At 38.4% G+C, this 24,812-nt stretch overlaps 2 protein-coding genes across 2 annotated transcripts; one reads left to right on the top strand and one right to left on the bottom strand.

Annotated features, from left to right (window-relative positions):
* Positions 1-1,424: 1,424 nt before the first annotated feature.
* On the bottom strand, positions 1,425-5,736 carry LOC146687477 (uncharacterized). The gene is made up of 6 exons (XM_085439030.1): positions 5,603-5,736; positions 2,858-2,899; positions 2,506-2,775; positions 2,166-2,405; positions 1,756-1,977; positions 1,425-1,672 (listed from the first exon to the last, which is right to left on the bottom strand). Exons 1-5 carry the CDS (start codon positions 5,631-5,633, stop codon positions 1,757-1,759), a joined length of 804 nt encoding a protein of 267 aa, XP_085295156.1. The 5' UTR covers positions 5,634-5,736; the 3' UTR covers positions 1,425-1,672; position 1,756.
* A 9,218-nt stretch (positions 5,737-14,954) lies between these two features.
* On the top strand, positions 14,955-24,563 carry LOC146687476 (uncharacterized). The gene is made up of 5 exons (XM_085439588.1): positions 14,955-15,125; positions 17,106-17,444; positions 18,431-18,556; positions 20,528-20,860; positions 21,513-24,563. Exons 1-5 carry the CDS (start codon positions 15,089-15,091, stop codon positions 21,581-21,583), a joined length of 906 nt encoding a protein of 301 aa, XP_085295714.1. The 5' UTR covers positions 14,955-15,088; the 3' UTR covers positions 21,584-24,563.
* The last annotated feature ends 249 nt before the right edge of the window (positions 24,564-24,812 follow it).

Here is a 24,812-nt window from a genome sequence, read left to right as displayed (position 1 = left end):
CTACACACGATACTGTGTCCTTGTTTTACAAGAATAATTGAAGAATTGAACTGTAAAGTACTAACATAAGTAAGGTATTAGTTTTCAGACTCCTTCAAATTTACAGTTCAGATTAAAGAAAACTTGTAATGACTTTGTCTAATCCCAAACTTCTTCCTTGCTTTGCTTACTGTGCATTTAAAAATCAGCCTTTATGATGACTTTAGAGGACGTGGAGGTGTCAGTCCATCTGTTTTTTGTTTTTTTTTTGTTTGTTTGTTTTTTGCTGTTCTGTTTGTTTTGAAGCCCTGACACAATATACATGATTTCCTGCACATGCCTCACGCTAACTACATGTATTATACTGTGGAGTCCAAGTGTTCAGAGATATTTATGGTGAACTACATCAAGACTTCACCATTAATTTTAGGTCCTTTTTATTCTTCTCGAGAAAGCACCTCATTGGTCCCGTATTCATTTTACAACAAGACGAGCTCAAATATAAACATAAGAGTCACAAACAACTACAACCACAATTCCATACAAGATGTTCAAAATATGAATAAAAACAATGCAATGATGCTTACCTGTTGCTATGTAACCTGATGAGATGCTAAATGTTCCTCCAGCTGTTTCTGTTTGTTGCTACTTATTTCTTCAGCCTTCTGTTGCGCTAATCGCAATGTTTTTCAGAGCTCTTGTTGTCATTGAAATTTTTTTCTTAAAATATATATAAAATATGGGTTTATGAGATACAAAAATAGTGTATTTAACATTCATAGTTCAAAACAGTAGTCATATAATGTATGAGCACTGTTTCTGAACTATAAAAGCTGAATTTATAACCAAATTAACAGTTTATCTGTGTTCTGTTGCTCCTCGTTGGTCATCACTGCCCTGCCTCTCCTGCTCTTGGCTGTGGGACCTCTGTCTGGTTCCTCCATCTTCCCCCTGCTGGGGTGGAGGCACAGTTGTGATAGCGATGTGTGGCCTTGGGTTTTCAGCACTCATGGGGGACCCCAGATGGCCGGAGTCTCCTGGTTCTTTCTTCTCTGCCTCTGGCTCTCCCTGTTTTCTCTTTCAGGCACTGCTTATAAGTGTGCTTTGCTACAGATGCAGCAAATGGAGACCAGCATGTCTGCTTGTTTCATCCCCCACCCCACTTCTTTTCTCTTTCTTTCTCTCCCTTTTTTTGTCTGTTCCTCTTTTTCCTTCTATCTATTGCCAACCTGGCCTTCTCCTCCTGTCTGCTCCAGCATAATATCCGCACAGATAATATAAAAATAATGAATAAATACAATAAAAATATTAATAAAAGGAGCCTACAGAGAGTCCATAGTGCTTCTCTTGGAAAGCAAATGTGTTTTGCACAACAAAGCAATCAGATCATGATTCTACAAACTACAAGTGTTTCATATGGCAGGTGTTTAAAAAAGATAATGTGCTGATCTGAATTTCCTTTAATACAAATACAACCAATAATTATAAATCATATAACAAACATAAATACACCTATATTAGCCCAGTTTTTTCATATTTCACAAATGTTTGATTTTTTAGTGTAATCATGAACCTTAAAAAACCCCACATGCATCAATGCAACAGATTAAAAAAGAAATCACCGAAACACTGAAAATGTTGCAGCTTCAATCCTCTTCCTCGGTCATCTCCATGGATACATCATGTTTGTTACCTGTGGGCAGAGTTAAGAAATCAGGATGGAGAACTGAAGTGGATGATTGGCGTATGTGTTGAAATCTAGATAAGAGAGTGTACCTCATTTCCTGCTGCAGCAGATCAACAGCAGCAGGATGGTAGAGATGAAGTATGGACAGAAAACCAGCAGGTGGCAGAAGAGTCTTAGTACAGACACAGAGGGTGAACGAGGACGAAGAGAGGAAGAGGCCGAAGGCTCAGTATTACCAGAGGGCGAGGGTGAGTGTGAGGGTGAGGGTGAAGGAGTGTACATTATGGTTGTGTGAGGGGGAGGAGGAGGCTCTGCAAGAGACATGATGAAGATGGTTCAGTTTATTATCAGGTCAGCAGTTTAGTTTATGCTTGTGAATGAATGCTTTTCTTATTTTAAGTTTCTCACTTCCTGGAGTAAAGAGAGAGAGGGATTAGTTTTAGATTTTTTTTGCCCCCGACTCATATCTTTAAAGCAGGAGTGATGTCGCTGCTCTGACCTTTGACCTTCAGCCTGCTTTGAGGAGACTGATGAATAAGAGTAGAACACGAGTAGAGCCCTTCATCAGACTGCTGCACATTATGGAGAATCCATTTTCCTTCAGGTCCATGTCCAAGTTTGACTTTACCTCTGAAGAAATAAGATTTTTTTGCTGAACCGTTTCTGGGTTTGCAGAGCAGAGTGACATTACTTCCTGTGTTCACTGGAAGCGCTGGGATCTCCAGGATCAACTGTTTTTCTGACCAGCAGAGACAAACAGAGTCATTTAGAGACAGAGGTCCACAAAGCAGAGTCATACAGAGACAGCAAGACAGATGGGAACAGATCGCTTTCTGTACCTGAAACAGCGATGAAGACTTCATCGCTCTTCTGTCCAGATGAGTTTTCACACCAGAAACTTCCACCAGATGAGACGGAGAGATCCAGAACACAGAAGGAATTATTAAACCTTCTAAAGTCTGCAGCTGTACTACAGCCCTCAGTGGATACTCCTCTGGTCCTCTTTACTCTCCATCCATCAGCTGTCTGACCATCATCGACACAACTCAGGGAGACATAACGGTCTCCTTTGAAGAACTGCTGATGGTTTGGGCTGACATACAGAGAGACTGGAGGACAGACAGAAACACAGACGGACTAAATGTATTTGTATTGTTGGTCGAGTGAATAATTTCACTTCCATAAACTCACCGGCAGAAACAGTCGGTGCAGACAGCAGCAGCACACACACACCTGCAACATGAAGACAGTCAATAAAGGTCAAAGGTCAGAGAGAGATGAGTCTAAGTAAATTTTAGTAGTTATTCAAATTGCTGTGGGTAATAATACAGCTGTGGGATGACTATTCAATTCAGTTACATTTTATTTCTATAATACCAAAACAGTCACCTACTGACAGAGAAAACCCCAACGATCATGGTGAGGTTTTCTTCTCGAGTCATCTTTTATCCCCTCGCTTATTTATTCATTAGTTATTATTACTCTCTGGCTCCTCCACAGCATGTCTTTGGTCCCGTCTCCTTCCCCACACTTGCTCATAGACGGTCATCTGATGTTTTCTCAGTATAATTGAAGAACCTTCATCTTACAATGTAAAGCACCTTGATTCTTGTGTTTTGGAGCTGTATACATTAGATTTTATTGAACTGTATTGACATTTAGTTATAATTTCACAAGAATACACTTTGCTGGCACAGTTAAGCCCTGATAACCTGACTGTTTATGTTGTACACATTTTACTAGTTTGAACTGGACATGATCAGAGAAGCACAGCAGTTTAACAGTAGAATAACAGTTTAATAATTCAGTTAAAACTTGTAAGGAAACAGAAATTAGGGTCAAGTTTTTGCATTAGATGTGGGAGTGATCAATGTTAAATGTTAAATGTTAAATGTTAAAGTTAAATGTTTTTTAAATCAGATAAAAAATACTCTGCAGGTTAGTGCAGGATAAACAGGTTGTTTGCTGTACTGTGTGATGGGGCACATTGGCTGTGATGCTCATGGTCTAGTATAAAGTTAGTACGTATGAACAGTATACTTCCAGTGTAGAGGATGGAAACATCTGCTTTCATCTTGATAAATTTAGTTGTGTAAATCCACAAAGAGCATTAAACCTCAGAGCAGCAGCAGGTCAGCTGATCACAGCCTGTACATTTATAAAATCTACCGCAATTCGCAATAGAAATTATTGTAAGTTATGATTCTTTTCTGCACACTAAGACATTTCAACCAATTTTGGGGTTTTCCCACCTGCTGTATCTCACTTTAACCCCTGACCGTACACAATTTCTGTTTAGAGGCAAAGTCACCCTCTACAAAGTAGGAACAGAAAACAGAGCAACTTTTTATTTTCATGTTCACCTTAACTGACTCAAGCTGAGAATATTTATTAGAATTAAAATTTAGACTAAAATAAAGTTTGTATTCCCATCTACTAATATTATTTTATTATTACCTTAACATAGCAAGGTTTGGTTAGCTTTGCAGTGTACTGTGTGTACTTTTTCACTTTTACTTGAGTAAAGAAGTTGAATCAGTACTTCAGCTTTTACTAGAATATTTTTTTAATACCAGTATCTGTACTTCTACTTAAGTACAGAATGTCTCTACTTTTGCCACCTCTGGTCACTTTCATAATCTCAAAAATAGATTCATTTTTACTGACTTTTTTCCTTTTTTAGCAGGGGCGTAATTTCCATGGGGGTTAGGGGGGTTATGACCCCCCCCCCAATAATCAGACCCAACCAATATAACACCCCCAATAAAATTATGAATTATCTTGCATAAATAGGCTGTTGATTTTCTTTACTCGTTTCAGGTATTACCAGCAAAATAGTTGCATGTTTAATCATCTAGGAATTTACCCAGATTTATGTTCAGCACAAAGTTGCGCCGATGTTTTTGAGTGTGCACTGTGGTTTCCATTAGCTTCTGTTGTTTGCTAACATCTTTCTTTATTATTTCTTTCAGTTATCTAAAATGTTTCATATCTAGGTTTAATTAACTGTAAAAAGCTTGATGTTAAAAGTCTTCAGAAAGTCCTGACCCTTGTCTTAGATAAGTCAAATCCGAATCACATGTTTTCTGTTTTTTTCCTTAAGGCCAAACTTTCACTTCATTTTTTTCAGACCTTACATCTTTCCTTGTCACTGTAATGACCAAAGTTACAATATTTGTCTTAACAAAAACTGTCTTTCTTCTAACTTCGGTTTAATACTTAACTGAATTCTTACATAATTTTGCTCATACAAATACAACTAAAACAAACACAAACACAACTTTATATATCCCAACAACAAAGTCGTTTCTTTCACCTTCCCATAACATGCGAGTCAGGTAAAGTATGACTTAACACAGCAGCCTAATTGATGACATCACCATGTCACTAGGTGCTCGAAAATTTTATCCATCTATTCATTCTAATCGACTTATCCATTTCAGGGTTGTGGGAGTGCCGGAGCCTATACCAGCCTATACAGGCAATTTAGAATCACCAGTTAACCCCATGCATGCCCTTGGATGGCGTGACAATCTGAAGTACTCGGAGAGAACCCACAAAACATGGAGAACACACAAACTCCACACAGAAAGACCCCGTCAGATGGCTGATTCAAATGCATGACCTTCTTGCTGTGAGGCAACAGTATAACAGTAACAGAAATGTAGAAAATTGAAGATAAAATGTGCCTCTTAAAGTTATAGTGAATGTTAGATGTTTTTCAAAGCAGTATTAACTAAAAACAAACATATTTCTGTCTTTTAGAGACAGAGTGACCCTCAAACTCAAACAGATAGTATGAGAGAGAAGTTCAACTAATCTCAAGGAGACTTTAATCTGTCTCTGAAATTATGTGTTTTCCATTATTCATATGTGCTGGATCTATACTGAATTAATTAATAAATGACTAAGATAGAAGCTCTGTGTTTGACTCACCGAGTAGCAGAGAGACAGATGAAGTTTTCATGGTGTCTTAATGAAGATTTAACTCCACACTGAGCAGATAAACAACTTCAGCTTCCCCACTTCCCTGTTAGCATATCTAGGGATTTACTGGGACTTTTATTTCCTCCTCTCTGTGACCTCAGTATCAGTGCTCCATGTTAAAGGTTCTCTCAGTTCCTTAAATGTCTCAGGAGGACAGCGCTATCCTTTAGAAGTGGGAAGCATCACATTCATCTGTGTTATCATTTCCCCCAGGCTGTCAGATTTATTCTCCTTCCAGTCCAGAGAACAATAGAAGATGATGTGAAACACTGGAGAAATCTCCCAGTATCAACCATCAAAATTAAAATCCTTTGTTGGACCATATTAGTCTTGATACAGCCTCTGCTGCCACATTAGATCAATCTCTCTCTTGTTATAGTAGTTGTTGTCAGGCCTATTTACCCCCACCACACTACCTGCCTGTGGCCTGTGCCCCCACCCACCTCGGACTGATTTGGTAGATGGACTGATTCTTACATAGAGTCTGCTCTGAGCACTCAAAGTGCTTTATGCAACCTGCCACATTCACACAAGCATTTTTTCTATGCTTTAAATGCTTTCTAGCTAACATTCACACACATTCATACTCCGACGGATGCATCAGAGAGTAACTTGGGGTTAGTATCTTGTTAGGATATTTGGCATGCAGACTTTAGGAGCCAGCCCGGGGTTTAGTCTGCTAGGGCATAGCCGGCTTCCTGCAGAGCCTGCGGGGTTGTTGCGGGCCCCCTGTAGTTTCTGCACTATTGGTGACCCCCTTCCAGGTCCTCCTGGGGCTCTTGTGCTCTGGGCGACCTATGGAAGTCTGTGGTCTGGGTCTCCTCCGTGCCTGCTTTATGTCCTGGGGAGCAGGGCTGGGGCTTCCCACACCTACCATTAAATACTTGGAGAAACCTTATTAGCACACACTGGTTTGCACATAAGTATTCACACAGCTGTCAAAACAGGTACTTACAAATGCACAGTATCTTGGTCGGCTGCTGCCTGTAAACATGTCATGTGTCATTTATACTGTGTGCTGCTCAGTAACATTTAATATTTATTATATACTGCTACGTATGCATATGTTGGTTGTCTCTGTGGTTTCCCTGCTGTTTTGGGTTTTTTTTGCTTGTTTTTTTTTCGGTGTTTCTCTCTCTCTCTCTCTCTCTCTCTCTCTCTCTCTCTCTCTCTATCCCTCTTCTTCTCTATTTTTCTCTCCCTCTTCTTAATTTTCTCCCCAACTTCTCTTTCTCTCTTCTTTCCTTTGTGATTTTGCCTAAATTGCCTGATTTTGTCTATTCGGGCTGTAATAATTCAAAATAAAAAAATGTTTGTAAAAGTCTAATAAAGTACGCATATCAAGTGGACTAGTATAGCAAAAGCAATAATACTCCACTTGGACATTTTGTTTAACCTTCAGACAACAATTCTGATCGCTACACTGCCGGAGAGGACAGGCAAAAAAGAACAAATAAAAGAAAAAGTAAAAGAAATTAGTCAGCATCAAATGCATTATTATACTTTAACCAGAAAATGTTTTATTCCTTAAAACATAAGCAAATTAATTGTTAAGCTTCAGCAGTTTCCCTTGTATTAAAAATTAGTCAATAATACAACAACTCAAAATTTCAGAGAGTGGATATCCACTGTGGTCGTCTCAGGCACACAAAGCTTCTGCTTACAAGGAGCAACTAACCAGAAAATGAACACGTAATCTTAAAAGAAGAGGAAGTAACATGGCTCATTTCAGACAGAGCTGAGGTCAACACCAATGCCCACCAAAACTGTGAAACAACTGTAGAAGAGATACTTTTCAAGGAAGCATTTAAATCCACTGATTGTTTTTTTTAATTTGGAATAAAATCTTTCTCTTTGAAGCTTTATTTCAGAATATCAATGAGCAGACCAGATAAACACTAACTTATCTTTTACACAAAACCCCTTAGAGAAATAATCACAAATCACACATTCATTTCCAAAATGCAGAGAGAAGACATGTATCCCCTCAATACATATCTGAGCATTATTTGTCAAGCAGTCACTTAATGCAAACATACCAGCCTTGCGTATAGATTGTTGTTCCTAAATGTCAACGAGCTTAAAGTCTTTGGTGGAAATAAAGAGAGGCTCTCTCAGTAAGAGAAAGAAAGTCCAACAGGAGGATAAACAGGAGAGGACTGAAAAGATGTCGAAGAGTGAGCAGCTCGTTTGGGTGCAGGTCAGCCACAAACACAAAGTATTGGTATTGTTGAAGCTTTCGTTCACTTTTAGTCAATGTGCAATGTTTTTCATTATAATTTATCTGGATGCTCTCACATAAAGCTATTTAATTCATTTTGAAGGTTTGTGCTCACTTTGCACCATGTTTCTCTTTTAAAGATTTTAATTATTTTGGCCTCGAGTGCTTCAGCTTCCGCTAACATGCACATTAACAGATATGAGAATTTTCTTCTTGCATCTATGTAATGTAGATAAAACCATATATCTTATAATGATGATAATCATAAACGAATGTTCTGTATAACCCTGACGTCTGTGTGGGACACACAGCAGAACACAGAACATTATTTAGCGTCAGCCCTCCGTGTGTTCATGAAGAAGCCGCTCCTCTGCTACGTGTGTGAATGTGAGCAGGTTGTGTGAGGGTACAGGTATGAAACTCAACCCGTCCACCATATTGTTTCACTTCAGCAATAAACACGAGTAAGTTTAGCTGAAGGCTGAACCGCACTACCTCATATCTAATCAATTATCTTTTTACCTGGAACTAATCACAAGCATATAACTTAATATCATCGAGAACCCATCACATAAAACTTTTTAAGTCCATTTCTGTGTCTGTCCTCGATGAAGCACCAACACGATTCCCTCAGTAAGAGCTCTGCTCACGTTTATTCGCTGAGGCTCTAAAACCACACCCACACTGAAGCTACACCTTTAACCTCAGCCGATAACATCAGTCATGTTAACAAAATAGTTACCAATGAAGAAGATGAAGGTCCTTAGGTTGAGCTCCATGCTTCTGTTTCACTGTCAGAGCTCAGAAACTGTCAGGAAACCCGTTCACATCACCTCTGAGTGCAGTTTAAAGCTTCAAATATCTGCAGCATCAGAAATCAGCACCACTCTAACACAGCTTCCTGTGTGACCTCAGTGTGGGTAAAACATCAGGCTCACTCATCACTGCTTTAATAACCTCTGAGAAAAACAAACTGCATTATGTGTTATTTTTAATATTTATTTCTTTAGCACATAAACACTTTTTTACACTGAAACACAAAAAGATTTTCTGCTGCCATCCGTCAACATCTGTGAGGAGAAGACAACAGACCTTTAAATGCTTTGGGTCCATCACAACTTTTAACTTTACAAGACTTTAAATGCTTTACAAGAAACTGAAGTTCATACTGTATGGTTATTGTATTTATGATCACCTGTGTCAGTATGTAGTATAAAGACATTATATGAATGTAAAGTTTCAATACATGAAAATATATCTCATTAATTCATAAATTCAAACCCTTTAATATTCATAAGGATAGAAAAGAAATAACAGTTCGCTCACTGCAGAACTCCAGTTTCCTTATTTATTGCATCTTCTCAGACATTTCGAGCACACCTACTCTTCATCAGTAATAAGGTTTGTCAAAATCCAGGGGCTGCAGCCATCGTGAAGCACAGGGCAGTACCATCTTAAATCAACTGTGATAGGTCACATGACCAATAGGAATAATATCCAATCACAACAATGTCTTATGCCAGACAAACAGGTGATAAACCATCTATAATTGATACATATTGCCTTTACTTGAGTGAGAAAAGGGCAAATGGGAAGAAAGAACAAGAAAAAAAATAGAAAGATGATTAAAAAAAGAAAAGAAAGAAAATGAAAATCCTCATTCAGATTGACTAGTTTTACCTCAGTGCTCCCCAACTTTCCCACAGCTCAGTCTCTGAGCTCCTCAATCTCACGTTTCTACTGGAAAAGCCAAAAAAGCAGCTGACCTGAGGACGGGCTCCTCATCCTCACTTCTGCTTTTCAGACCGTCATCTGTTTTTACCGCACTCACTCATAGTCATTTCAACACCATCAACACTGAACCTTCAAAAACACACTGCAGCGTTTTTAAACCACAGCAGGATATCATATACTCACTCTGTGATCCCTCTTTAACATTAAAAAGCTGGGTAACGGTCAGACAGCATCAGGTGACCCTGCGCATCTGTATTTGTTCTATACAGAGTATAAAAACACAGGTGGACAGTGAGACTAACAGACTGACACTGGGTCATCCACAGCAAATAAAAGCAAATATTTACACAAATTTTAATTTAAAAAACGAAGAAACAAATGTTTTGGTTCAGGTCATCAGCTTAATTCAGTTTTCCATAAAGATTGCAAAGAACATCACTGAACAGACTAACAACACTGCAGATGGTGAGACTTTTTGATGTCTTTAACTGTCAAAATAAGGAGAGTAAATAGTGGTGGGGACATGTATTGTAGTTGCTGTAAAAATAAAGGATGTTAGCAATGATAACCTGTAATTTTATGGTTTTGGAAGAAATCCATTTTCTTTTAGGTCTCCTAAACGTTTCCCACCAAGTTTCAGAATTAAAGTTCTTATTAAATAATTAATTGAAAATAAAAAGAACAAAAAGAAAAAAAAAGTTACTTAGTCGATCACAAATGAAAAAATATTTTACAGAAGTCGTCCATCTGTTTTTAGAAACTTTTGTATTCTTCCAAAACCAGGAACACAAAACAACAGAAAAGTCACAAAATGACATTGTTGTGCAGATAAAATATAACATGTTTCAATGAGTTGTGTTAGAGTTTAGCAGTAATTTAAAGAAATGTCAAGTATTCTTACGCCAGTATCATCGTCTTTGGGAGCGAACAGCTTTGAGTAGAGAGTTTGGGACCTCCCAGTCACCTCTCCACAAGGGTGCAGAACCCTCTCATTTTAGGTTTTCTGCAGCACTGGGATTAAAGGTATTACAGAAATACAAGTAAATGTTGTGATTTCCTCCAAAACTGAAGCTTGTGTCCATGTCTCTGCCCTAAATCTGCATTTTGTTCTACTCATGATCATTGACTGAATATTTTCTCTTTGCACTGTTACAACCAGCTCACAGGCCTTAACAATGGTGTGTGGTGTGTGGTTAGCACCATTGCCTCACAGCAAGAAAGTCCTGGGTTTGAAGCCACTGGCCAGCTGAGGTCAGCAAACTTTGCCCATCTACTCACGTGCATGACAATAACCTGTCATGACAATAAGTCAAAAAATGAAAATAAATAGATAAAATGAATAACAAATATAACTTCATAAGGACATACCTAATAGAGACTATCATCCAGCATATTGGAAACAGTTCAGTGCAATTATAACAGTGGATATGAAAAAAGATTAACGTCCCTTAAAAAAGGAGAAAGAATGAGTAGATGAAACGTGCTGCCAATCAGCTGATCAGTTTGGTCAGAAAGGCAAGCTTATACAGTCATATCATTATTGCAGTCCCATGGTAGGCACTCTGCTGCCCTCTACTGTCCACAGTGGTACACATTTACTTGAAACACCAAATTTGGAGGACTTGGTGAAACTCATAACACAAAAGTGTGAAATCTGTTTGTTCGAATGAATTAAATTATAAGGATCTTATTTTCACACTAAATACAACAAATAGCAGGCTAATAGCTTTGGAGGGCGTGAAGACGAGGCCACTGCAGTGCAGCAGCCCCCATGAAGCAGCAGGCCAGAATAATACAAGAGAGTGTGCTCATAAACTCAGATAACATCTCACTCTCCCAGGCTTTGGTGCCAGTGTGCCTTAAGACATGTACAATGATTGCAGCAGTAAAAAGCATGAATGACTATCACCCGTTAGCTCTGAACCTGATAGTCATGGCCCACTTACAGAACAACATCAACACAGGAGAAAGCCACAAACCCGCTCTGCTATTCATGGAGGCAGCAGAGGTGGAACCACAGAACCACAAAATCCCTGGTAACGACTGCTAACACCATTTGTTTTTAAAGCCACTAAAATCAACGTCCTCGCCACTTCTAATTCTCCTTATTGCTCCTTTTTTCAGTGTTTGCTTTCATTTTGCTGTAGTTGATCCAGTGTCAGTCTGTTACTTTCACTGTCTGTCTCTGTCTTAATTGACAGGATCTCTTTTTCTGAACATAACAAACCAAGTCCTTTGGTTCAGGTGGGTTTAAAAAACATCACAATGTGTTCAGTGATGATGTGCACTGAAGTGGCTCAGTGTGATGATGGGTTCCTAAAACAGATGTGAAGATCTGAAAAGCAGAAATGAGGTGCAGAAGTTGTTGCTCGGCTCAGTTTCATATTCAGGGTGTGGTGAAGTTATTCAGTCCACACAAACAGTGTTACTCACACTTTGGATCTTACTTCTGTTGTTTCTGTAACCTGCTGTGTTTACACCTGCATTTGTGTAGCGTTTGCATGGATACGGTTTGTCAGCTGCCATTTTCTTCTTCTTCTTTTCTTTTTTCTTCTTCTCTTCTTTCTCAGAGAGGCCCACAGCCATTCATGCAGTTATCCTTATATACATGTCTTTGGACTGGGGGAGAAAGACTGAGTATCTTGAGGGAACCCACACACACACAGGACCAGGAAGAAGAAGATGGGAAACTCCACAGCGGAAGAACTCAACTGACCATCTTCTTCAAACAAGAAACTGTTGTGTCACTCTCACGGTTTTTTCAGTACTTATCAATTATTTGGGAGAATGAGGAGAACACAATAACACAATAAATAGTAGATATAAAAAATTTTGACTATAAAAACATTCACAGAAACCCAACTATAAACTAGAAGGTCAGTGTTTGCACAGCACAACCTGCAGCTGAATCCAGTGCCACCTAATAACTTTAATTCTACTGTGAACACCCAGCATATATTTTGAAGGTTGCTGCTCAGTAAATGTTAAAAACAAGCCTCTACTGGTTGAATGAGTCATGGTTTCAACAAATGCAGACATTTCAGTATTCAGTATAAAACTGGAAAGAAAAAGTGTTTATGAAGTGTAGTGGGAATAAAGAATGACTCCTAATAACACGTCTGTGTCATTGTGACCCTGTTTTCTGTGTGATCACGGAACTGAAAGAGGCAACTTTTAACCCACCGTTAAACACTCGACTGAAACTATGAAGGAGAAAATAAGGGACTTTTAATGAACTGACTTCATATCAGTATACGTTTATTCATATTTAAATGTTAAATATAGAATAGAATAGAATAGAATAGAATAGAATATACCTTTATTGTCATTGTACATGTACAATGAAATTATGGGTGATCCAAGCCAGCTGTGCAGGAATAAATAACAAAGAGGAGAAATACATACGATAAAGATGTATTTCTGTATGTAAGTAAATGTATGGTTAGTGAAACTGTGTAAGGAAAGGAATAGCATTCAACACAATCAGAACAGAGTGCTGCACATGCAATAACTAACTGTAACAACTGTGGAGGAAGCCACATGGCAAAAAGAGATAAATGCCCAGCATATGGCAGTAATGTCATAAATGCAAAAAATGGAATCACTTCCAGAAATGCTGCAAGTCATCACAAACAAGGGGTTTAAAAAGAGATCTGTAAACAGTGTTGAGATGCAAGCGCCCAGCAGTGATGAGGAAATGTTCTTTGTGAATGGGGTCAATGTAGAGTCTGTGAACCCCTGTTTTCTGTATAGGAATGACATATTCACCGCTGTGCATATTAATAGAAAACCAATAGAGCGGCGCTAAATGTAATGACATTCCAGCCGTTCTTTTTTGTACAACTGAAACAAGATGGAAAACTCCTGCCATCACAGAAAACCAAACTGGAGGCATATGGAGGTGAGGAAATCAAACAGCTGGCACAGTTAAACGCTCGTGTCACTCTGGAGACAAGGAATACCCTCTGCAATTCTTTGTAGTGGATCAAGATGTACAACCTCTACTCTAAAATTCAGATGACATTACACTGCATTGATCAAAGAGATTTAAATAAAGCTCTGAAACGCCTGCGTCACCCTATGCGTACCATAGAGGCAGTGGGCGCACAAATGCCTAACTTCACAGTCTTTTCTGTCCTGGATGTGAAATGCTCCTCTTGGCAGATAACGCTTGACTTCAAGTCATCCATGCTCACAACTTTCAACTCTCCATTTTCTGCTTTCTCAGAATGCCATATGGAATCAACTCAGCCAGTGAGGTGTTCCAGAGTGCAGTAGAGCAGATCTTTGCTGGATACCCCTGTGCTGTCATCGTCGACGACATAATCACTGGTGGAAGAGATATGAAAGAGCATTAACAGAATCTCAGAATGGTACTCAACCGTGCGAGGGAAGTCAAACTGGGACTTAACCCCCTAAAGTGCAAATCCTACTCAAAGAAGTCTGTTATGTTGGACGTGTTTTCACAGGCAAAGGCTTAAAGCCTGATCCAGTGAAGACCAAAGCAATTAATGAGATGCCCACACATTAGAAAACGTCATACCTCCAAATCTAAACTGATCATCAGTCACAATCCTAAACAAGCCCATACAGTCAGCTCCAGCCAGACTGCAGCGTATGATGCTGAGACTGCAAAGGTACAACTTCCAGATGGTTTAAAAAAAAAGGCTTGTAGATGGCTGAACAGTCCTCTCAGCTGGCTGGCAGTTCTTACATTAGATGATCTGGGAGAGTTTGCAAGCCAAAACTCCACGTATGAACACTAAGGCGTAGAAGATGGACTGTTTAAAAAAGCTATTGCTATTCGTGGAAACTACATGTAACTTGATGATGACAAAGTGAAATGCTGATTATGTTCTTACCAGTGAAAGAGTTTCAGGTTTGAAGTGAATGATTATTTTCAAGCTATAATGCTATAAACTAGAATCTATTGTTAATGCATTATGCTGAAGATGTCGTTAGTCATACAGTCCTAAGCTAAAGAAAGAACATCTCACCAGTGTTATTGTAAAACGGGGGTTTCCCATATCTGTTCGAAGCAAATAGTGCACTGCGCATGCACCAGTAAAAATGTCTAAGACGGGACTGTGCCGGGTCCCCAGCCCTGAGTCATGCTGTTTGCATGTAATGTCTCTTCAGTTACAGCAAATGCTTACAAAGAATCACGAATCCAGCGTCTTTACTAAAGATCAAACAGTTAGAATAACAATACTAAGAATCGGTCAAATATAATGATGCGGTGAATTCACTGACTTTATAAAAGCCCAGAACATTCTTTAGTGAAATTACTTAATTTAAAAACTGTATTGTATTGTGAAAGCATCAGACTTCCGGTTCAACCGAAAGTAAAGGTGGATTCATTGTGGGAAGGGCGATAAACTAGTGCAAGGTGAAGGAGGTCTGTTCATCTGTTTTCTTCCTCTCGGTCACTTTAATCTGGTCCTTCGGTCAGTCAGATTAAACTGGAGTCCTCCAGGAGGATGAGGATAACCGTGCTGCTTGTCTCCCTCCTGCTCGGTAACATCACCTTTATTCCTCTCTCTGTTTCTGTCAGTTTGATCAGTCAACAGTTGAAATACTCACTTGGCGCACACACGCACCGAGTGTGGCGATTCTTCACGTCCAGTTCACGTTATTTCACCACAGTAACAACTTAAGATTACTCAGATATAACTTGTTAAAATGCCAGTATGAAGTTAAGAACATGAAGTCGTCTGTGTGAGCATCTGTATCAGTTCTTAATCGCTGCTTTCGGCTCCCTCCCGTGTGCGTGTTTTCTTACGTTTTTCATTCTTTCCTCATTACCTCTCTGTCTCTCTGTCATCCCTCTCCCTCACTTACAGTTGGGTAAATATTTAAATTCCACCGCTTTTCACAGAGATATCAACACAGATATAACTGATAGCTCAGGTGGAAGCAGGACTGCTCTGCGTTCAAATATGGGTTGATTACTTGCGCAGAGTGCAGAAGAACAAAACATGATCTGCGTCGGACACATCCGCATTACACAGTAACTGTGTCATTTGGGTAAATACGCACATGCCAATGTACCGGTATTGTGCAGTGTCATACTGGGTATTTATTAAAGTCGGTAGCCTATTAAAATCCTGCCAGTCCACTGCTCGACTGCGTGCCTGCATTTTGTACTGGGTTTCCCCTGCCGCTGTGAAACTGGGGACCCCAGGTCATCAATAAGCATCAATGCTGTTGAAACCTGTCCTACTGAATTGTACTTTGCTTCTCTTACTTGACAGATGATGATGATGTACATGCAGTGACACATTTATTAGACTACTTGAAAATATATTTCATTAAATTACAATGCATGTGGAACATTATGATATTAGGCAGAAGACTTGGTCCTGAACAGACTGTGTTCTCTATATGTCAGTATAAAGCATAGCATTAGTTTATTAATGTTTATTAAATTAATTGTATTTATATTTATAATCAGTAACTAACATTTCTGTTCATCTAAAGGTCACAAAAGAAAATGCATGAACATCAGAGAATCGCTGTATATTGACTAATAGTACTTACTGTAATGTCACGCTGCGGCTCTGAGGCAGGAAATTTCCTTATTTTACTCGATTTAAAACACCTGTGCTCCTCCTGCATGTTTTTACATGTGCTGACAGAGTTTTCACACAGTGTGTATACCTCTGAGGATTTATACTATAGTTATATTGAATAAGTGACATTGTCATGGTCCTCCATCTCTGAGTTATGGACTTAAGAGTTCTGTTTGTTGTTGACTAATTCCTGCTTGATTCATAGTTAGTTTATTGTTATGTTTTATCAGTTTTGTTTTTAGTAGATATTTTCTAGCTTATTTCTATAGGTTCTGTCTTAGTTTTGTAATCTAGTTTTGCAATTCTGGTTCAGTTCAGCTGTGTCTACTTTTCCACTTGTTTTTTAAACATTAAAATAATTCATTTAAATTCTGTCCTATTTATATACCACTAGTTCAGAACAACAGTCACGTCAAGGAGCTTAATATTGTAAAGAACCTACAGTATTAGAATCAAAACCTCAACAGTCAGATGATCCCCTATGACCAGCACTTGGTGACTGTGTGAAGGAAGAAAAACAACAACAAAAAAGGGAGAGAAAAGACAAGGGTAATGACATCCTGTAGTGGTGTATAAATGCACGGGGAATGAAAATAATGGGAAAGGAGGAAAAATGCATCATGGGAAGCCTCCAGCAGCCTGACCTCATAACTAAGGAATGAATCAGTGTCACCTGATCCACCCCTAACTATGACAAAACTCAGATCTGCTTTCAGAAACTGTTTTTTAGCCTCAGGAACTCAGGACAGAAGTTCACCCACTACCGTTTTCGTTTTGTAGTTTCTTAAATTTCAAAATAGAAACAGGAAAGCTGGACTTTCTTTTCATGTGTTTGCACAATTGAGCTACAGATAATTCTACACCGGCTCACATTGTTTGTTTAGTATGGAACTCAGACTGATTTAACCTCTTTCTGCGTCCTCAGTTTCCCAGTATGCCTCAGGAGTCGAGGTGTATGAGGGGGAGGAGTCTGTCCTTCTGCTCTGCCAGCTTCCCGTTCCAGCTGAAGAGGGTGTAGTTGTGTGGGGACGCGATGACCTGAATCCTTCAATCATTCATGTTCGCACAGAGGAAGGTGATTATCTTACAGAGCAAAATAAACAATACGTCAACAGAACATCCATTCAAAAGGACGCCCTGAAGACCGGAGACCTCAGCCTCACTCTGAGAAAACCTACATTCTCTGACAGTGGACTCTACACCTGCACCGTACGCAAGGTTGGAGAAAAACAGAACCAGACTGAAGTGCAACTAAAGGTCAAAGGTCAGTGCTGTAGATTCCCCTTAGAGAGTGACCAGAGAGAAAAGTGACCATTCAACATTACAAAGATGAAAGGCTTTCAGGAACGGTCAACATAACCAGAGAAGATCAAAGGCTACGTTCACACTGCAGGTCTTAATGCTCAATTCCAATTTTTTGATCAAATCTGATTTTTTTGTCTGGTTGTTTACACTACAAATAAAATGTGACAGCAAACGCGCTCTAGTGTGAACCATTCACGGTCCTCAAAGCGCAAAAGAAGATGTCACACACAACGCGCTCTGTTTAGACCCAGACCAAACAGTATTGTTTGACTGATGACACTTAATATAAAGACTTGTTTCGGACTTTAGGTTTCCCAATTTTGCTTTAAGTAATAAAGTTATTTTGTTATTTACATATGGCCTAATAATGATCCTTATTGCTGTTTTAGAGAGGAGCGGTGCTTCAAAGGATAGTTGCAGATTTCTGTTAGAATCTGCAGATTAAATAGCCAGGCGCTGATAATTGGCGTCTGTCTTGTGTCAGTGATGTAAAAGGCGGATTTAATGCGACATGACCGTTCAAACAGCAGTCGCTTTCGAAAACATCAGATATGTATCAGATTCAGTACCACATACGAAAGTGACCCAGATCGGATTTGAAAATATCGGATTTGTGCCGTTCAAACTGTCATACCATGATCGGATATGGGTCGCATAGGGTCAAAAAAGTCGAATTTGATGCGCTTTCGCCTGCAGTGTGAACGTAGCCAAGGTCAGACTTCTGTTTAAAAAGGATAAACCAACATATAACTGTGATTTCATCAGCAGAAATCATTATAAAAACAATCAAAATAAGATTTAAAAATCTTAAATCCATTTGAAGCAGAGGTCATACTAGAATTCATTTCAATTAGCATGGTTATTATCAGTGAATTCATATTAATTATTAATGAATTCTTCAAAACATTCAGCATCATGTTCAGGTTGTGTTTGTGTTCATTACAGAGCGTCCTCCTCCTCCTCCAATCTGGCCCAAAGTTCTCCCAGCGGTCCTGGTTCCGGTGCTTGTCCTGGCTATTGGCATTAGTATTTTCATGTGTCTTGTATATCAAAGGATGAAGAAAACAGCAGGTGGGTGTAGTAGTGTGTGAGTGGGTGGGTGGCCCTTTATAGATCACTATAGTAACAAATGCTGAATACCTGGCCTGCTCCTAAAGGAGCGGTGCTTACAGTTTCAGTTTTACATTTGATGTCACTGAGCAAAGTTTCTACAGAAGCCCCAGCTACTACATGTTCTGACTGGATATAAAAAATAAGATGAAATGTTTTCTATTTTCCCCAGAAATACTTTTGGAGAATTATTATTGATAACTTGACAGAGTAAACCTATAACACACCTGTCTCTGTTGGACAGGTGTGTTATAAAAATGTGTGGTATGAATCTGTATCTGTCCTTCTGGCAGCAGAGCTGAATCAGCCTGAGCAGCGGTGTGTGGTGACACTTATAGGAAGACTGCCAGAAATGATGCTTTCTGCACTTCTTCTTGGCTGCAGAATTATAAAATGCTATTAACTTTATAGTTGTCATGTAATTATTTATTTAATTTTGATTTATTTAAAACCATTTCTAACAATAAAACACCATGAAAACACCCCAATACACATAAAATTGTATAAAAAGGACGTCAATTATCAAAAGTAAATGTACTATGGCTTAAACTCTGTACATCGTGGAAATAAGTGATTCCTAATAGATGTTTTTTCGAAAGATGGAGCCTGCATCTGTTCAACTTACCAGTTTTAGTAAACAGTGTTGCCGAGATGGTAACAGAGAAGTGAAAGAGCCAGGTTGCCTCAAACACTTCTCCTCCATCAGGCTCCCCGCAAAGACCCAAAACATGCGTGTGCAATCAACCAGAAAAAAGCTACTGACCTCTCAGTGCCATTAAATCACATTTCTCTCAATGAAGACCCCAATGCAGGATTTAAACCTCATGTCAAAAGAACAAAAAGAAAGGTATTGTAACCTTTATTAAAGTCAAATTCAAAGAGCATTGAAATCCAAAAAGCCAAAAGAAGTCCAAAAGAACACGAGGGTAAAAAAAACAATGAACAAAACAAGGATTAGAAACCCGAGGAGGACAATACAGAAACTCTGACAAAAGACAAAGGTATGCTGGAGCTATGTCTACATACAGATACAATGAGGACTAAATAGGGTAGAGTGGAAACTCCTGAGTGGAGTTTGTATATTCTTGTTGTGCTATCTGAGTTCTCTGTGTGGATATTCCTGGCATCTCAAACCTGCCAAATGAAAAATTAAAGGCAACCCCTTGTGAGTGAGAGAATATCCAGAAGTAGCTTCGTCTCATTTCTAATGTTTTTAAATTAGTGTTGATGTCTTGTGCAGTTTCCTCTTTATATACCTCTGTGAAACCTCTCAATTATCTTTTGTCTGAATAGTGGAACACAAAATAACTTGACTTAATGACAATTATTCCTCAATCAGTCTCCAAAGGTTGATTCTGTTCATCTGGACGTAGCATATTGTGGGGGAAACGTTTCGTCACTCATCCAAGTGACTTCTTCAGTCTCAGCTGACTGCATGTTTCCCCAATCTTATAAACAGTACATTTGCATAATGACTGAAACCAGCCCACTGAAGGAACAATGGGCTGGGAGGTCAGTTCTTTAATCATAACCATGCAAATTCTCATGACTTGCAGCCATTCCCCAACTCTCTGTGAATGGTACTCATGGCCATTGATCAGTGGCTTTTGGTCAGTGGTTGTTGATCAATGGTCATTATGCAAATGTACTGTTTATAAGATTGGGGAAACCTGCAGTCAGCTGAGACTGAAGAAGTCACTTGGATGAGTGACGAAACGTTTCTCCCACAAAACGCTACGTCCAGATGAACAGAATCAACTTTTGGAGATTTACTTTCCTGGATGATTGAAAATGCATCAAGACATTTCTCAATCCGATTTTTAAAAACATTTTGAACACTGATTTTCGTCTCAACTATACTTCAAATGTTTGTTTTTAATGTGATTTACAGTTTCTGTTTGGCGCAGCTCATGTTCTGCTCTGTTCCCTCAGTCTGCCAGCTCAAAGTTGTTGATGTGACAGAGGGAGCAGACTCTGTCCTGCTACCCTTCATATCCAAAAAACTGAGGAATACGGAGACCGCCAAAGTGGAGTGGAAACATATCCAAGAAGACGAAATGAAGGTCGTGTATGAGAAGGATCGGAAAAGTCAAGGTGTACCTTACACAGACCGCACAGAGATGAGAAAAGATCCATGGAACACAGGAAACGCCAGCCTAACTTTGTTAGGTCCTCGCTCTGAAGATGGAGGTGTTTACATATGCACCATGTATGACACGCATGGAAAGGCCCTGAAACAGAAAGTAGTGGCACTCTGGGTCAAAGGTCAGTATTAGAGGATGTGAGCTTGAAAGATCCTGATGATGTCTTAGTGTGTTAACTTGCTTTGTTTCAAAGAAACATCTACAGTCACATTTAAGCATATTACTAAGTTGTCTGTGAAGGTCTGTCTTCACATAAAAAAAACTGAAGAACTGATGAGTTATACAGTAAATGAAAAGCAGTGTGAGAGACAGAAGAATGCAGGCTATCACGAATCTTAGAACCTGTGTAGTAAACTACAAAAGTGCAAAGTGACAGCAGTTGTGAGCTGTGTTGATGCAACAGGCAGTTACATTTGTAGGGAAGAGCACATCAGGTTACAAAATGGGTTACCTCATAGCATTTCAGAATGGTTTGCAGTTGCAATTGTGCAGATTTCCCACTGAAGCATTAATCTCCAGTAACAGTCATGAAGTGGGAAGAGTTTTTTTTTTTGTAGATGAAATCATAGAGAATAAAACTACAGTCCTAAGTAATAACTATATTTAGTACAAAGTAATTGTTTTCAGCAAAGACGTTTTCAGGAAACAGGAAAAACAGCTCTGAATGTGAGTGTTTATTATCCTCTGTCCTTCATACTAACTACACACAGTCACGTGATCTTGGTCTTGGTCAGGACTCTGATCTGACCTGATGCTGTGTTTCTTCTTTACAGAGGGCTGGCTGAAAACCATCAGAAGCTTCTTCCCGTGTGCCAGACAGAACAGACAGAATTATGTCATCTGAATGAAAAGGCAAAGGTGAATCTGTTCACTGTTCAGTCAATGTGATTCATCTCTTGATGAAGCTTTTCCAAATGAAACTCACAGTAATAAGGTCATTACCAAATGAAAAGTCACATTGACAAATATGTAAAACTACTGTGAGTTTGTGAGCTCTCAAATGTCTGTTTCAGTCAGTTTGAACACTTGACACATGCACTGAGCACAACCTGAACTAATATTCAGATCGTCTGTGCACACTTTAAACTAAAGTTCTGCATAGAGAGGTGAGAGCAGTAAAGTGTTTTTTTAGTACATTTTTAAATAAAATTTAAGATTTATTTCATTTATTTGGGAATAAAATAGAAAAATTCTAAAAATGTTAGCTATCTAACATTTACAAAGGTAAACAGTTACTTTGATGACAGATGTATGTACTAATTGATACTGTAGTATTTAACTATTTTAACTTTGATTTCAATTTACTGAAGGTTACCTGTGGGGTTCAACAGGGTTCAGTGCTGGACCCCAAACAGTTTATACTGGACATGCATGAATCGTATCTAAATTACTACAACTTTATTTGCTGTAATGTATCATCAGTTATAGTCATTTACTTTTCTCTGGGAAAAGTTTAGAACAGTGCCTGAATGCAGTGGAAAAAAAAATGTTGCGACAGATACATCATCACTAAATGACAGCAAAATAAAATGTATAATAATTAGTAACTAGTCAAAAGTAGCTGTTATAAATTATTAAGAGTGTGTACCACTATGTAAGTTTTAAAAACATGGTGCTAAAAAATATGAAAGTGAATCAAAACTTTCATTGTTTATAAAAAAAAGAATATTTTTGTGTGTTTATTTCTGTATGTTTATTGTTATTTATTCTTTCAAAATTATTTTACTTTTTTTTTTACTATGTTTCCTTTGGTCTTAGTTTCGTTTATTTAGAATATACTGCATGTGAAAAGTGTAGTTGGAACATGCTATAGCTTCAGCTTTCAGCTCTAAGACTAAAATCTCCAGTTCAGTTCATTTTTTGTCATTTATTTATTGTTATAGCATCTCTTGGTTGTTTTTGTTATTTTTTGACTTTGGTTTTGTTTTCTTAGAAAAAAAGATGTATGTTAGTGTTAGTTAGGGTACTCTGCGTATAACAGATGTTTGAAGCTGTTCTGGAGTTTCAGAGCTGTTGTAGATCATACATAAAATATGCTTGTGTGTGTTCAGACTGTTTGTCAATGGGGAGACTCTCAGGGAAACATGCAAATTGGACTCTGCTTTCTATAGAGAGTCCAATTTGTATGTCCAATTTGTGCAACTCCTGAAACTCAGGACTGCTGCGCTGTTGCACTGTGCTGTTGTGGATCTAGAGAAAACATGTGCTAACTGAGGAACTAATGAATGAGGAAGTAAGGAGTGGCAGAAAAGTATGTGCCTGTCTGAGCCTGCAAAACACTGAATTTGAAACCAGGGTTGTACCTTTATCTGTTGTCAGGAACAATGCAGTGCTCTCTGCCGATGCTCGCACGCATTAGGTCTTGGTGTGGATTTTATTGTCATTCCTTGAAAAGAGAACTGGTAGAGTTCCTTCTTTCATTTGTCAGCAGTCACAACAAAGTAACTAAAAGTGCCTATTACAAGTATTTTTTGTAGAGCTGAAGTTGTCCCTGTTGATTCTGATTATTTGTGCCATAACAGTGGTATAAACAGGAAATTATTGAAACCAACTCTGTGAATTCAATGAGAGGAACTGTTACAGAAAAAACAATAGCAATGTAATGTTGACTCTATCTCACCTTTCTTTAATCCTAAATCTGCTCATCCTCACTTACTAGCTAGCTTTTTATGTTAACATCAGCTGTGGCATGATACTTAAACTGAAACAGTAACATGTATCCCAGACATTGACAGATCCCATGTTGTGCACAGTGTATTCCATTTTTAATGGAATATCTTTTGAGGACAACCAAACTCTATTACCAGAGTCATAGGTACAGGCCATGGTCGTAAGGTGATGTTTGCTTTGGTCTGCAGTCCTGAGTAGAGCTATTCAAGTATCAACACTACTGGTCTATGGTAGTGTTGAAGATGATGCTGCACTTGGGAATCCCATTTACTAGTTACACTCTGATTAGTTTAGACAGTGAAAAAAGGCACAAGAATATGGAATTTTACAAAAAACTGTGAAAACCGCACTCCTGTCCCTGCATCAGATGCATCTAGTTCTTCATTAAATTCACATGGGCTCTTGTTGACCTTTAAGTAAAAATATGTAACACAACACTGCAAAAGTGCTTGTGGTAATGGCGTCGGGACCAGGACCTTGATTTTTCATGCAACGTGCATGGTGTGTATTGTGCTCTTATTGGTTTTCAGCTAATAGCTCCTTGAGAATAACATTTTAGGTGCAAAAAATATTTTATGTCAGTCCAGTTGTATTGTTAGTTTTTGTAATATAGATTCAGAAATGGGAACAAATTGTGTACTTTTGCAACATGCTGCCATTGTAGTAAAGTGCCTAAAGATACAGATTTGCTAAGTTGATTCATAGGTCAGTGTTAAGTGGCTTAGCAAACAAATGAAAAACATAATTCTGAAAGCAGTCAGGTACAATAACTGGATTGAAAGTGCAGGAAAATGCCAATATAAGGCCATGCATTCATTTCCAAGGCAATGAAAGAGCTTCACAGAGCCTAGAGAAGTATTGCTTCAAACTACTTTATAAAACTATACGACAGTCTTTCTCCTGGGTAGCAAAATATGAAGAAATAAGTGTGATTTAAGACTCTAGCACAATGTTTATTTACAACAATCTCTATATACTCTTTTAATACAGAATATCCTCAACTGTACAAGTTATCTTTTGTACGAAATGTTCTGATTGTACTCTGTGACCATAGTGGGTATTTCTGTTTGTACTTCTTCTTGGTCAAAAGCCTTTCTGACTATTCTGTATTGATTGACCCCTTTGCAAAGGAAAATAAAACCTCACAAAGACAACTTGTTTGTGCGCATTTCAATTTATTTTAGATTTCCTGAACAAGGTTAAGATTTTCCTTCACCTTTAATAATTTAATTTAAAAAAAAATAAAAAATAAAAATGTAATTAAAATAAAAAATCACATTTCTAAAAAAGAAATGTTCATAATTTTGTTTTAAAATACATTTTAAAAAAAGCAACATAAGTAAATTATATCGAAAATCAAAGATTTATTTAAAATGGTGATTCCACTCCTCATTTTCAAAATT

The sequence above is a fragment of the Copadichromis virginalis genome, linkage group LG18 (assembly GCF_057382275.1).
Source record: "Copadichromis virginalis isolate Kocher_CV1m ecotype Utaka linkage group LG18, C_Virginalis_male_GT1.1, whole genome shotgun sequence".
NCBI classification, from domain to species: Eukaryota; Metazoa; Chordata; class Actinopteri; order Cichliformes; family Cichlidae; genus Copadichromis; species Copadichromis virginalis.
The sequence above is the reverse complement of the archived record's forward strand: the minus strand, read 5'-3'. Positions and strand labels throughout refer to the sequence as shown.